The sequence below is a fragment of the Aptenodytes forsteri genome, unplaced genomic scaffold (assembly GCF_000699145.1).
Source record: "Aptenodytes forsteri isolate BGI_AS27 unplaced genomic scaffold, ASM69914v1 Scaffold320, whole genome shotgun sequence".
NCBI classification, from domain to species: Eukaryota; Metazoa; Chordata; class Aves; order Sphenisciformes; family Spheniscidae; genus Aptenodytes; species Aptenodytes forsteri.
In genome coordinates, this window is record NW_008794890.1 from 3,538,968 (window position 1) to 3,554,877 (window position 15,910).

A 15,910-nucleotide genomic window follows, 5' to 3' on the forward strand; every position below is an offset into this window, starting at 1 on the left:
CACATGGAGCTACTATGCTGGCCAAAGAAAGGCAGGTCTTTGTTAGACCAAATCTCTCTACCTCACCACCTCAACTGCTACTGAGATCCCTGTGTTATGCAGCTAGGCATGGCAGGAAGATCTCCATCCGAGCTTCTTCAGGAAAGCTATTATCTGCATCACCACAGCCTCAGCGATGCAAGGTCAAGAAGAAACAACCTGAACAAAATGAAATGGAGGAAACTCAGGAGGCAGCTGCCACACATACAATATCCTCTTCTCACCTGGGGAAAATAACGCTATTCAAGAGCACTGATTCAAAAATTGAATAGTTATTTATTGTTCCAGAAGTACATTGCTCTTTTATACATATTTCATAAATGATACAGGATTTTACACATGTTCAGGGGGATTTTTTTGGTGTGGTTTTTTTTGTTTGTTTGTTTTGGGTTTGTTTTTTTTTTTAGAAGGACTTTTCTCCATGCTCCCTCCCTCATCCCAAACACACACCAAGGATTCAGCTACAGGATTGTGTTCATTTTTTTTCCCTTTAAAAATCACCACACAAACAGGATAAAACAGATAAAAAATAATCACACAATGTAATTAAATTGAAAGACAGAGGAAAAGGGGAAGGGAAAAATAAACAACCTAGAAACATGCACCCATTCGGTCCAACATGCCATTGAGTGAGAAGAGGCAGCAATCCCAGCTGTGTTTCCACATCTGCAAGGCACCTAGCATCTAGTTAATACTGATTTGTTTTTTTTCTTTCCTAATTTTTTTAAAACATAGTTCTTCAAAAAAACCAGAAGCCTCTTTCCATGACACAGTGAGGAGTAGTAGTGAAACGTCAAAAAAGCAGCCAGCTTTTCTGTGTATAAAGCTTAGTGCCCTTCTCCCACCTTCATCCTGTCTCCACAGTATTTATCAGCAGGATGCTAAAACAGACTGACCTGCTTTGAATGAAGAGATGTTTTATCTGCTTAGAAATCAGCCAGCCTTGGCTAGAAGAGAGGGCAATGGGTTGACTTTCCTTCCTCTACTTCTTTTAGCTAAGAACAAGAGATGTCATTAGCCACTCCTAAGAAATTCTGACCTGTGGGTGCAAAGTTCATTTAAAGCTACTAAGTAGGGGAAAGTGCTAGAGAACTGAAGTACTTCTGTGTCTTGCACTGTAAGAGCCCTGGGCTTTCAAAAAGCCTCCGGGCAAGGAAAATGCTTTGACCATATATGAGACCTTTTATCCCATTACACAAGCAGTCAAATATCAAGTTTAATTATTCCATGTTCCAAAACTGTTCATTTAAGCAGGAGTCGTGATTCTGCAACAGTTTCATAATCCTTTAAACCTTCATAATTTCATAGTCTAGGTGGCTATCAGATTTGGGGTAGGAAGAGGGGAATCTCCCTCCCTTAAGACTGAATACAAAAAACCTCTCATGCAATGCTGCCATTGATTTCTAGAACGAGCTCAAGGGCATTGGGACGCAAAGTTTATATAGTTATTATGGAATAACCCAAAACATCAATTATCAAATGTCCAGAAGAAAACTCATTCCTTCTCTCACTTGGCTACAACCAATCTGTGCTACAAATAAGCAAAGGAGGAAGTCAGTGGAGCACATGGGGTGGGCTGGGAAGGGGAAGCTCACGGTTTCCAGTAGAAAGCAGTCTCGTAGTAACTTTATAAAAGAGACCAGGTCTGATCAGAAGTGTGCGTGTTAATGGCGGGGGGGTGCAAGTTCTGATCACCAGCCATAGCTCCAGGTGGCTTGGATTCTTTTTTTTTTCTCCTCCCTTTTTTTTTTTTTTTGAGAGAGAGAAAGATTTGAATCAGGTAAAGGAAAATTTAAAAAGCTAAGCAGGCTGCTGGTGTCTTACCAAGAGGCAGACCCTGCAAAGCTGGAAGAAGACACCCCTACACCCCAGCATTACATTCCTTTCATGAACCTCCCCAATCCTGTATTTGTACACAATTGCCATTCAGACAGTTTTAAAACGTGACTATTTGCCAAGCCCTTTTCAGAACTAACATTCCACAATGTCCTATCTTCAATTTAAGAGATTCCCCCCCTGCAGTCCTTTGTCTTGATTAAAGGTAAAAACCCTCCACCCCCACACCACCTCCCAGCTTCCACCTGCAATGCTTTAATTAAAAAGGCAAGAGCTATGAACAGGTTTTTTGCCGGGATTCAGAGCTGCTTTGCTGATCAGTCCTTTTCATCAATTTGCTGGATGGGCAGGTGAACCTGCAGTGGGTCTCGAAGCCTCTTTAGGTCCAATTCTGCCTAAAAGTAAAAGACACATTATAAAGAACAAGCTCCCAATACACCTTCCCCAATACCATTCCCCTTTACAGAATGAAAAGCTTTTCTGTATTTCCTTGTTTTTCCTGTCCAGAAGGGAGCAGTCAAAAAGTAAAACAAAGCCACAGGCTCATGTTTGGAAAAACCATTCTTGGCACTTACTGAAAGATATTTGCTCTGTACTTCTCTGAACTTGTCTACATGCAGCCACTTAAAAGGAACATGGTAGGGAGGATTTGATCCCCATAAACTCACTGGAACTTTTTTTTAAAAAAAAAAGCCACCCCAAACTAGATTAATGGGAATGGTTGATTCTAGAAGAAAAGCTCCATGAAAAGAGAGCCACCCAAGGATATCTGTATTCAATACAGCACGAGAAAACTCAGAGGTCTTTCTGGGTTTTCTCATGAAACCAATAGAGCCTAGCCCTGACCTCCCTCTACTGCTTGTGCAGCTCCTTCTCCAAGGGAGGGGGAGAACACATCTTGCCCTGGATATCCCACACTGTCATTTCCAGAGCCTAGGAATAAACAAAGAATGATACAGGGCAGTGAAAAAGAATGTGGTAGATCTGCTTTTTCTGCTCATGCCATCCTTCTGCAGAAAGGCTCTCAAACACAAGGAAAAATCTCTACCCGACTCCTTTGTTGAACAGATCCCACAATGTGGACAGTCTGCCAAAGGGGTCTGTCTCCAGAAAATGAGACATCTACCCCCATTGCCTCTAAAAATACAGCTAAATTTTTTTGAACATTATTTTCCAGGACTGCAACCCAGTGCACTGAAGTGCTATGTCAGGAAGACATGAACTGAATGGATGCAAGTCTTCATTCCTCACTAAATCCATCTGGTGTGTAGGAGCTGAGAAGAAAGGAAATCTTGAATTAGGCTCCTCTGAGGCATGAAATGCCTGAAGCAACTCAAGATTTGCCAGCAGTTTCTAAAAGGCCCTTACAGATAGATACAAGCAACCGTTTCATGTCAATTTACACATCCAGCAGTTCTTATTCCTGGGCACATCAAAGCCAATTCAGTGATCACACTGGGGCTGTGACAAGAAAATGGGCTGAAAACTTAAAATACATCCATTCTTGTTTGAGGTGCATCTCTTAATAGCAGCTAAGAACTAGCAAGCAGTAATTTCTTTGTCTTATTTCTGGAAAAATTCTTGTTACCTGAGCAATTGCATCCTTGAGTCGATTGTATTTCTCTAGATCAAATCGTGTCTTTTTGGCTCCTTTATGGAAAAATAATAAGTACTGTCTGTCTCTGGCATCTGGATAAACATATTCCTGGAAAGAAAAAAGGAGAGAAGATCAGAATAAAGCATCAACAGGATGCAACACAGGATACCATTAGCACAGTATTTATCGGGTGTGTTTTAGGAGGATGACTAGTTTCTGTCAGTGAAGGCACAAGACCAGACAACATTGTCTAAGCTCACCCAGTGTAGTGGGGTGATCCCAGACAGCAGCTAAAAGCCCCTACCCAGTCACTCACTTGCTCCCCTGCAGCTGGATGGGGGAAGAGAATCAAAAGGGCAAAAAACAAGAAAAACTTGTGAGTCAAGATAAAGACACTTTAACAAGTGAAGAAAAAAACCAACCAAACCTAAGAGTGATGCAAAAGCAATCACTCATCATCCTCCACCAGCAGACCAAAGCCCAGCCAGCCTCCAAGCAACAGCTACTTTGGAGAAACTCCCCCCCAGTTTATTGCTGAACATGACATTATATGGTATGGAATATCTCTTTGGTCAGTTCAGGTCAGCTGTCCCGGCTGTGTCCCCTTGCAACACCTTGCCCACCCCCAGCGTATTCCTGGGTGAGGAGTGGAGAGTGGGGCAAGCAACACAAAACAGAGGAGGCCTTGATACTGTACAAGCACTGTTCAGCAATAGCAAAGACACTGGTGTGTTATCAAGACTGTTTTGGTCACAAATCCACAACACAGCACCATACCAGCTGCTATGAAGAACATTAACTTCATCCCAGCCAGACCCAGTACAGTCAGGCATTTGTTTCTCTACTAGCATGTTACACTCCAGCAATGAGTTACCGTCACCTCCCTCCTGTCCTGAATGAGTGAATCCTTCCGTGCAGAGAGAACAAAAACTAACATGTTTCAGGGTTCCAATACTGACAAGTTTGTGGGGAGAAAGGGAGGGAAAAAAAGCTATAAATACCAGAAGAAAGCCTTTGTAAGATGGCCCTTACTGTCTTTTTCTTAAGATCATAAACATGCAATGGCTAATTAAAGCAACAATAGTTGCTCATGAATTCATCTCTCAACCAAGCTATGCAGGCGAGAACAAGAATCCAATACCACAGCTTTTGCCAGGGATACTCTACTGCAAAAAGTCACAGCGTTTTAGAGCGTGCAAATAACTCGGAGCAGCAGAGCTGTTCACGCCAAATCCCACATAGCGTCTACAAAGCACAGGTCTGCCTGCTGAAGTTAACTCTCCCTTGCACCAGAATGTCACACAGCCTCTGTGTCTGGTATGCATCCAACGATCAGGGCTGTCAGGTGGAGAAAAGCTGCATTCAGAGTCAAGCCATCCCTGAAACACTGAGATTTTAAGTCTGGCAGAAGAAGTACTAGTTTATATGGATGACTTGATTAAAACATCAAATCTGAGTTCAAACATGGCAGAAGTTCCAACCGCACTTGGCAGAAACTATAGCAGGAGCCCTGATGGGCACATGTGTCCTCAGCCCCTGAAATGATGCAGCTGACAGACCACTGGAACACCACGCTAGAACACGTGCAGCATCTGTTCTGGTGGTCTTGTGACAGCAGAGACTCTTTGAGCCCTCCCTCTCTCATTATTTAGGTGGGATTATGAATTTTGAATGGGAGTACTGAGACAAACCACGTACTAGAAATCCACACAGAGTCTGTCACAACTACAAGGATCTAGAGAAGCACAGCTCCCCTTTGTGTGAAGATTTTCCAACACTGGAGCAGGTCTAGTTTTTAAAAGACTGAGCCTGAGAGCCAACAGATCTGGAATTGCACCAAGGGACAAGCATTCAATTAGATCTGCTTCATCTGGATGAGAGTCCAGATCCACAAAATACCTAAACAGAAGCATTTCCAACGTGATCTCTGAACCTTTCTTGTCTCTTTATAAAGGCCAACACCCCATGTCAGAGAGGCGTGCTTCCCTGAAACTCAATAGGTACCTCATGTACCCATAGTTTATTTGGGCTGATAAATCACAGGACTTGGAGGCCTCTGGTGCAAGTCAATGTGTGTGAGGCTGCATGTGTGTGTGTGCAGAAACCATTACCTGTCAGTAGATGAACCTGTATAGCTAAAGCAGTCAGTCACAGAACATACATAAGCATTTATGGTTAGACAACCAGGAAGTCAGCAATGACCACCACCAGAAAACCCTACAACCATACACCACCATCCTGGACAGCAAAAATTAAATCAAGTGTCATCTAGGTTCTGACAAGATAAGGAAAGGGCAAAATAACTTCTAATAGGCATAACTTTGCTATTTTTCTAGGGAGTAGAGCTGAAAGCAATTCTTCTATTGAAGTGTCAATGTCAGCACAACAGGTCCTACCTGGCGAGTCATTACGAAATAAGCATACATTGCCATGGCACTACCATAGGTGATGAAATAGGTGACTGGTTCCATAATGTCCCAAGAATACTCCCACCAGGTTAGGCGGGCCAGAATCCCAAACTGAGTGGCCATGTAGGCCAGGCCTCCCCACAACACCAAGGTTGTCCTCTTCTCTGCTTTCCTGCTGAGCTCCATCCTTACCTGCAGGAGATAGAAGTACATGCCTTGTATTCTCAAAAATAATTATGTTAATATAATTAAGAGAGAACGAAAAAACAGCATTTAATATAAATACAAGATATTAAGTGGTTTGAGACATGGAATTTGAGTCTAGGTTATGCAGACAAATGCAGACTTTCTTTTCCATCTGTATCTTGCCATCATCCATATTTTACTCTGAGCATGCTCTGGATAGCTCACAAACCTGCTTATTTCTCTGTGTTCAGAGATGTTCTGTCGCATTAGCCCCAGCCTTTATTTACGACCAAGCTCATTTCCAGTTATATAAAGCAAGGAAAAAAAATACTTCCGCGGAAACCCGAAACAGGCACAGTTTGGTATACACTTAGTGCACCTTCTGCTTCAGTGATCTTAAAACTATTTGAAGTATGCAAGGGACCTAATTAAAACCTTGAAATAAATTAAGGCTGCATTTGGAGGATAAGTAAAATACAATGAGAAACTTCTCACTTTTTCTAGTGGTGCTAGTTGTTCCTTCAATTCCTCTAGTCTCCCTATCAGCTCCTTCTCTTTGTTCAGCTGGTGCTCCTCAATGCACAAGGCGGTATACAACTGCTGAACCAACGTCTTGACATCATTCAGCGTCGTTGCATTTTCGTGGCTTAAGAGCTCTAGGAAAAAGAGAGACTGCTTTATATGCATTTATCCATAGAACTTATATACTCTTCAGAACTGCTATTAGTATGCACAGGAAACGTGTGAAACACTCTTCTCAAAGCCACCTTTGGATGAGCTCCAGCACTCTACGACAATGCAATTTCTTCAAAAGAAAACCAGGCTTTATTACTGGCTATTCCTAAAATTTGATAAGAACAAGGAAAAGAGATACATGCTATTAGCTTGCCAGATGTCAGCAGCTACTTCTGATCCATACTGATATGCAAGACTTAACGAAGACAAATGAACAACTAAACTAGTATGATCCATCACACCAGCTGTCAAGAAACAGCCAGAATTCAGACTACAGACCATCAGCAACCATAGTTATTGATGACGGCAACCGAAGATCTTGGGTTAGTGGCCCCAGAACATGCAGTCTTATGATAATTATTTTGAGTACCAATGCCAGGAATTGTTTCCCAACACTCTGTGGGCAACCCTGTGCTGTGCTGTCTGCAGGGCAATGAAATTCTCCCTCACAGTATTTAAATAAAGACAGTAACAGGGCCACTAACTGAAACTGCCTCTATCCCTGCATTTCAACACAAAAAGGATTCCTAAAGGAAATCAATTTGTAAAAGAGTTGTGAGTAGTGGTATTGTATTACACACTCCATATGGAAAAAAACAAGTTTCAAATTAAAGCAAAAGAACTTGACATTAGCCAAATAAAGAAATAAATTTAAAAAAAAAAAATAACGGAGCAACCAAGGGAAACTAACTGCCTCTATCCCTGCATTTCAACACAAAAAGGATTCCTAAAGGAAATCAATTTGTAAAAGAGTTGTGAGTAGTGGTATTGTATTACACACTCCATATGGAAAAAAACAAGTTTCAAATTAAAGCAAAAGAACTTGACATTAGCCAAATAAAGAAATAAATTTAAAAAAATTAATTTTTGTAGCATTCTTGGGCTTGTACCTTAGGTTATCTTCTCAAAATATGATTTTACCAACGCATAAAAAGCTATGGACAGCTTAAGTTTTAACACTAGCAGCTCACGGGAAAGAAGTAACTCGGTTGTCTGTGCCAAGGCACACAGAAAGCACCGCACATCCCCCTCCCAGCTAAAGGGCTCCTGTTCCCCTATGAAGAGAAAAAAAAGTGTTCCTACTAAAGTGAGCATCAAAAAGTACTTAGTATTTAAGATTACAGTGTTCTGGCATTTCCATTTCAAAGTACACAGGGTGATTTTGTAAAAATGGAAAAGCAATAGCTGAAAAGTTTAACAGAACTAATCTCAGTGCCTATTTGCAGACACATTCCTCTTAATACAAGCTAACTATAGAAATCTGTTTGGCAAATGAATCAGAGGTGGCAATTTCACGTAACCTAGGTGATCCCAGAGCTCACCTACCAGCGCACAATGGGTATATCATACAAGCGAGCTAACCAAAACCACACTGACTCACTGACACAGACTTTGCTCTCTCAAACATTAGGTGAGTGGGATGTATGAATTGCCTTACCTTGGGACAGCAATTTCTCCAGTGCAGAAACAAGACACCACATTTGCATTCTCATTTAGTTGTATTAAAAATTGCAGATTAGACCAGCTAGGCTTGATACCATCACCTGCTCTCAGGGGCTAACAGTTGGAAGAGATACCTTGTTAAAATCCTCACTCCACTTCTCTGGCTTACAATGTCTTATAAAAGTGTGTGAAAACACCACATTCGGGACAGAGAGCAGTGGGGTGAGAGAGCAGAGAGTGACCTTTTTGTGTGTGTGATATCCAGTGATTTAGATATCCAGTCTTAATGGAGTTATCTGTTAAGGTGCTTTTAAGGAGATTGGAAAACACATCTCTAGTGGAGGTCAGTCTAACCCACAGACAGGGGAGAAACGGCATCTCACCAATGCTGCACTCCCAAATTCCAGTCTCCCACATACTAAGGACAAGCGGCTGCACAAAGTTCCCTCAGTAAGAAATTTCTTTTTTACTTGGTATTTTTATACTGTAAATAATAAAAAGCTAGAATACATTTTTATTATTTTCCTTGTAAAAAGGTCCTTGGAAGCTAACTACATCTACAGAGGAAGATGGCATGTATCAGCAGATCTTCCTATCAGTCAGCCACCCAGGGTAGTCTCAGACCCAAAAGGTGTGGTCAGTTTCCTGACTTTTGAAAGATCAACTTCCTTTAGCATGTTGTCTTATTCAAGCTGCTCAAGATGGTAAAAGGAACATTAACAGTTCCCTCACAGCTTTTGCCTTATAAATGATTTTGTTCACTATGTATTGCTTGAAGAGAGGCATAAGAGAGGAAGGCCCAAACACTAGGGAAAACATCCAGATAAATAGGGGAAGGCTTTTCCGCCATCTAACCTCAATTGGACATGCAAGTCAAGTTATAAATCCTTCCTAATTTGTTTGCCTGTCTACAGGGCTAAAAAATCCTTTTAGAAAAATACTGCTTGCAAACTTCACATTATCGCCTGAAACAATAACAGAACAATAAGGTAGACAAAAATCCCGCAGTATCTGTGAGCCAAGCAACGAGCAGACCAACATCTCCAAAACTTGTCCTTTTGTTTAAGTCCTCAGCGGTAAGTATAGGCATGCAAGAACCAGGGGCTTCATTAAGCCTAAGAAGTTGCCTAGGAGAAAGAGTAGACAGTAGATGAAAATACCAAGTTCTTGCCTCCGCCCATAACTCGGGAGTGTCTCAAAAGCTTCTTGCAAGTTTTCACGTCTTGAAAGTTACAGAAGTGTCCAAAGCCCATAATTTAAAAGGATTTTCTTATTGTTTCAAAATAGGTTGCTTCCCTTCCTATTTGATTCTTAGTTATGTAACCTTGTAAGAGCACGGTCTCATTTATTTCACTGTGTGTTAGCTAACAAAGTTTCAAGGTTTATTTGCAATATTCAAAGTACCACACTTAAAAGGAAACAATGTTAACTGTCAGGTGAGAGAACAATTTATTCTTCCAAATCAGATCATGTAAGTTTCAATCTAATTCCCATTTTGTACTATACTATTTCAGAATGAGTTAAATTAAATTACTTTTCAGTAATTAGAAGAAAATTCAGAAAAATTTAGAAATTAAAAGAAACTACATTTCTTCATTTATTCCTCTTATGGGGGGTACTGGCTTTGAGCAGAATGAATATTTGCTTTTCATCACTGACTACCCCGATTACTTGGATATCACTAAATTAGACTCCAAGGGCAGGATTAGAAACTGCAAGGTTTCCTTTAGAAATAACACTTCATGTTCATGAACAAGTTAATAAAGCATGCTGCAATTAAACAGGGAACTGAATACTAAAATTTATGATGTTTACCAGAACCAGGCTGGTTTACCTCTCTTTGGTGGTCTAACATGGTACGTGACATCATTAATGACCAGTTTGAAGTCATCCAGCAGAAGCAAATCTATGCCTGTGGAGGAGGCAACACGTGTGCCATCTGTAAGGCAAACACAGACAAATCATTAAACAGTAGAAACAAAGTACCTAAACATGCTGTGGCTAAGTTATAATGCCATCCCAAATCCAGTTGTTGGACTGTGAAATTTTCCCCGCAGACGATACTCTTTGTCAAGATGGATATATATACTGGGAGACCTTACATGGCAAATACTAGCTGAGCTACATATGCAATTGCTTTTCTAAATTTGTGATATTTGGGATCATCTTATAAGAAGCAGTTCCCTTCATCCCGCACACTTTGAATACTTTACTACGTTTTGCAATACAATCCACTTAAGCGACCTTTATTTCCTGCCACTGGCATTAGAAATTATTTCAATCTCTGGTATTGGATAGCTTTGACATTGCTAACCTAGCAAACACCTCCCCCCCAGGCCAAGACTTTTAAGGAAATACCTGCTTTGACAGCACTTTCATAAGACATCCTCATGATGTTCCAGAGCTTTGGTGGCTGGCAGATACATAGCAATTGAGCAAAACACGACATTAAGTGAAACATGACTGAGTTTTCATAGCTAAGCAAGACACTGTTTCTCTTGTACCGCCTTTTATACCCAATTCCTTACAAATCGATTAAAACCTTTACATAGGTTGCATAGCTTGCATCTTTCATACTATATAGCAGGAAACTCACCAAAAACATAGACATTAGTCCTAACAGAAGTAAGCTAAGCATTAGGAATGTTTTCCTCCTTCATTCTACAGTCAAGATTTCCTTGGCTAGACCTGACTACACAGGGACAGCTAACAGTATTCCTGCTCTAGGAATGGCATTTCTACCTTCTATTTTTTCAGGAATGTCCAAGAACTCACACCGTAACAAGCTTTTACTTAAAAAGCAAAAGGCTGGATGAAAACAGCTGGCAAGCAAGTAAATCAATTAGTTTGTAAAACAGCAGTACCTGCCGAGTAGATTGCAACCCGATCAATTCCTCGGTCCTCTGCTTGCAGCTGTTGTAAGAACACACCAACACAGTCTGAGATAGGTTTAAGCGTGAACTGGCAACGTTCACGCCGGGATGGAAGATTCACAGAAATCACAGGTAACCCATTTTGGTAAACGACCGTCACTTCTACAAAGATGACAAAAATACAAGTTTATCATTTAAAATTAACAGATCTTCTCATAATAGTTCTGTAGTTGTCCCATGGAGAAAAAGGCAAACATGGTTGTGAGCTGAACATGAAAGAGACTTGAAATTTTTGGTTCATCTTTTATCAAGAGATGTGTCCATCAAACAAAAACTGAGGGATGTCAGAGGTTTTCACTCCCATTAACTTGGAGGTATCTGTTAAACTTTGTGCTTTGTGGAAAAGTAGAAGACACTTACGCTAAGCACAATCACGTTTATACTAAAGGCAACATGATAGCTAAAAGCCACAACATGGCAGCACAGCATGTTTTTGATTAGTTTTTGAGAACCAAAGTATTTTGGACTATGGAAGACAAAACACTGCAATTTATCAGGATTTATAGCCCAGAAGACAAAGGCAGACCATCAAGGAAGGACCTACTTCAAACCTCTTTATTCTTGTTTAGTTCTGGTTTCCTCCTCTTTGTCCTAAGGCAACAAATATTTAAGAGAGCAGTCAGGAGTATGAGGTTGTAGGAATCATGCTCTAAATTTAAGCTTCAAGGTCATTTAATCTAAAATTCATGGGATCAATATACTTTGTACTTCAGAAGATAGACATTAATTCTTAGGTGTAGATAAAACAACATTGTCCATTTCTTTAGTGCTGTCAGGAGCTTTTTCAAGAGCATTCTTAAAGATTTCAGTGCACCCTTCTAAAATTTATGGTAGTGACCTGTATGAACTGTAAGCTAGTTATTATTTTACTGCCAGAAAGAAAGCCCACTCTGTGTGCTTCAGGATATCCATACATAGAAAAAAAAAGTTAAGAGTTCGTATTCCCTAAGCCCTCTACTGAGTCACAAACAGTCAAAATTTTCCCCCAGTGCAGTAGTTGCTAAGATATAGCAGCACACCTAAAAATGATTCACTCCAGATTGCTACATATTTTTCTTATGTAAAAATGTAAGGTCATTTTTATTGCACAGAGCATTTGCCATGTCTCAAGGATTGTGCAGTCGCACCCACCCACACTGCATCTGGCTTATTATTCCCACCTGTTGTATCTTTGGCCAACTACATGAACCACACCATCTACTTAAACTCATCTAACTCATGTATTGACATGCCAAGTCAATTTAAGCAGCTAACATCAAAACTAGTTGGTCAAAGAAGTTAACGCAAATACAAATAGAAGCAAATAATGTCATTTTAACTACCAAATGAAGCTATTTCTCAGCATGCCACTGTTCAAAAATTTTTGCCACCAACAGCCTTTATACCTCCCCTTTCAGTGATTTGCTGCCAGATGATGAACTCGTTTATTACAGGATTGTTTGCACATTAGGACAAGTCTTGGGGCAACATGCCTTTCCAAAAGGGAGGCTCAGGGATGTTGAGAAAGGACGCGCCAAGTACACTTCTACAAAGCCAGAAGAGTTCTCTCGGGGTTTTGAGTTTACTGTCACGTGCCTTCATGAATTGAATCAAATGTACCAAAGATCTTTCCCTCTTCCAGGGGATTGCTATCCAGTGCTGACAAAGAGGTCCTCATGTCATCTTTAAAGACTAGGTGGAAGTGACCAATTATGGACATCTAAAATGACTAAAGCATCCCAAGAGGCCCCAGTATTTGGAAGCCTGTAAATGCCTATTCTCAAGACTCAGACACCTGACAGGATTTTAGTAGCTTTAGTGTTTCGAAGATTAAAACTCAGAGACAACAGTCAGATATTTACTGAAAAAAATAAAGCAAACTGCCAATTTATTTGGACAGTTAGACAGAATTTCAAGCTCCTTATCAGCAGCTGTTATGACACCAGCCATCAGATTTTTGCATTCTTTCACTCAAGTATTTGAGCAAGAGACTGGTAAGAAATAGATTAGCATTAGCTACACTTGTGATAGCAGGCTCAGAAGGAATGATCAACATGTTTAGAAGCTTAAAATAGCCACTTAAGTATTGAATTCATTGGTTCTGTGAGCAGCATATACAACATTAATTTATGTACTGCTTACATAACCACAAAACATGAAAAACATTATTTATTTAAAACGCTGCCTTGATTATACAGGCAGCGAGCCAGTTTATTGTAGAGCAAAACAGACAATGTTTGCACCAATGCTTTTCCATGTATCCCCAGTGGTATAACACAACAATCACAGCTCCATGGCTGCCAGCTTTGGAGGAAGTGCCTACCTGCACCAGCCCTGCCACATTTTAACCCTCCACAGACCAGATAGAGACCACTGTGATAAACGCAATAGGCCAGACTGCACCAAGAGCCATCAGCATTGGTAGCTCACACAAAACCTCTCTCAAGGATTTCCAGCTTAGGTGAAGTGTTAAAGACCGAATTATTTCTTTCAGAGGACAGGCTCAGTAAGTCTGGAATTACAGCTGGTTAATGTTTTCCTTACAAAAAGCTTTAAAAGTAATTTTCTAGCCTAATTCACTGGTGGGAAAAGCCCGTAATTCCAGTTTGATCCTCTCATCACCTCCCACACAAGTAATGTCTGGTCAGATTTTTACTGCATTGGAGAGAGAAGAGCTCAGAGGCAAATAAAAAAAAAGAAAAAAATCCAAAGGACATCAATAACACAAACCTAACAGACAGCAACAGACAGCTCCAGTAAAAGTTATTAACAAGACTCTGATATGGTTGTCTGCCTTGCTCTCCCCTCTGCTCTGACAGCCCTGTGGACTGCCTGCATGAGGGCAACTACAAGTTACTAAGTGGACAAAGCATTATGGCATTTCACTAATTATAGAGCTAATATTTTGGCTAATCTTCACTGATTAAATTTTAAGCCAGTATTTAAATACAAGGGACAAGTAAAAGAAAGTAATTGTATACAAGTGTATTTCACTTACATTTACAGACACCTACAACCTGGCCAGGGATGCTGCTAAGTAAGACCAGGGAGGATTTTAAAAGCTTTAGACACTATATTAAGCATGAGGCTGCTTTGAGGTAGGAATTCCATCCAAGCACCACAAAGTTTTGACTCAACCATATGTGCACCAGTAACAAGTCATTACTATTTTTTAAAGATTTCTGTTCTTGCATAAGAACAACTTAAGCAATACATTAGGCCAAAAAAAGGTACAGTAAAAAAAAAAAAGGGTGTGGCCAAAGAAGTCAGTGTTGAACATTTACTACTGGTAAAGGTGAAGTTATTGGAAGAAATAACAAGAGAACTATTCAAGCACAATATGAGGGGAGGTAAAATCAAATCGGGCAAGCAGCTACACACTTACATTATCCTCTCAACCTCACGTGTCCTCTACACTTCTACCTATTTAAGTCTTCAGGTTTTTATTCCGAGTTCTACACAGCAGTCATGTTCTCTTTGTGTTTGCACACACTCGCTATATACTGGCAGGGGAAGTAATTGTGCCGTAAGCCCTTACTTTATTAGCTTTCAAGGCTTTATTAACAAGCCTTAATGGGGAGAGGATCCACTAACCACTTGTGTCCGTCAGCGTAAGTGCTCTAGTCTTTGTGCACAGCATGCAGACATTAAGCAGGCAGTGATCTCAAAGCTGCTTGTTTCCTCTTTGCATTCTGGCATACTGAGGTTTTTAAAGTTCCACTAGTGCATTCTTTTACTTTATGTTATGACAACCTTATCAAAAAAGCTTAATGTCTGAGCTGTCCCAGAATTTAAATAAAGGAACAAAATTGCCTTGGCTTCACAACTTATTCACTGCAACAGTGCTTTCAACCGTTTGAGCAAGTAGCTGGTATGAGCTGCACTTCCATTACGTAAATAAAGTTAACAGGGCACACAGTACCCTGAAAGGTAGGCATCACACAGGCCTCACGGCTACATCAGGAAAAAGTCTGGCAAAAAAATTTGGACAGTTGCACACAATTACATCTTTCTTTATAAAGCCTGTCCAGTTTTATAAGGACAGTTATTAGAAAAGTTGACCATTTCCTTAATTCTTCTTGACTAACTTTGTTCTCTGTCACTTCCTTAGTTCAAAACTGGATTACCTCCTAGCCAAAAATGCCTCAACCAGAAAAGGGGGTCAGGGAACATGATTTAAGTTAGTGAAGTCAAAAGTGAGCCAAGAGTTTCTCCATGTCAATACTCACCATCAGAGGGCACTACTGTACTGCAATAGACCACTCTCTCACTCTGCCAAGGAGAAAGCCTCTGATGCACCTGGAAAATACAAGCACAGCAAGAAGGACAAGCGTTCAGTGCCGCTCGTCCGTCAGAATCACGCCCCGGTGCCACCTCCTGTCCCCCCTCCCGCCATCACCTACCCCAACGCCTGTGCTAGGCATTTCCTCCCATCCGCCGCAGGGGTAACCACAAACCAGGAGCGCCTGTCAAGAACAGCCTCTTCTCTTACCATCTGTCACCCAGTAGGGTTTCCCCCCTCAGCCAAGTTCACCTCTACACACCTCACTCAACGCACATAGTTTAAAGTGAGAATGGATAACAGAACAGCTGTGATTTTTTTTCTTCCTTAATGTAAAAAGTATTTTTAAAGCCACATTGAGTTAATAAATTTTAAGAAATCAAGTTAGACTACTACGCAGACATGGAAAGTAGAAATCACACAACAGCATCAGTCTTTAAAGGTTAAAAAAAAAAAAAAAAGACGTTTTAGC

The 15,910-nt window shown here is 40.6% G+C and overlaps 1 protein-coding gene across 1 annotated transcript; it reads right to left on the reverse strand.

The window, feature by feature from the left end:
* Positions 1 to 295: 295 nt before the first annotated feature.
* On the reverse strand, positions 296 to 15,455 carry MCU (mitochondrial calcium uniporter; the record flags this gene model as incomplete). Its single annotated transcript, XM_009275110.1, has 7 exons — positions 296 to 2,270; positions 3,464 to 3,580; positions 5,869 to 6,072; positions 6,562 to 6,722; positions 10,079 to 10,183; positions 11,109 to 11,279; positions 15,386 to 15,455. Coding segments are annotated over 7 exons (906 nt in total), but the record flags the coding sequence as incomplete, so codon positions are not given.
* Between the last annotated feature and the right edge of the window lie 455 nt (positions 15,456 to 15,910).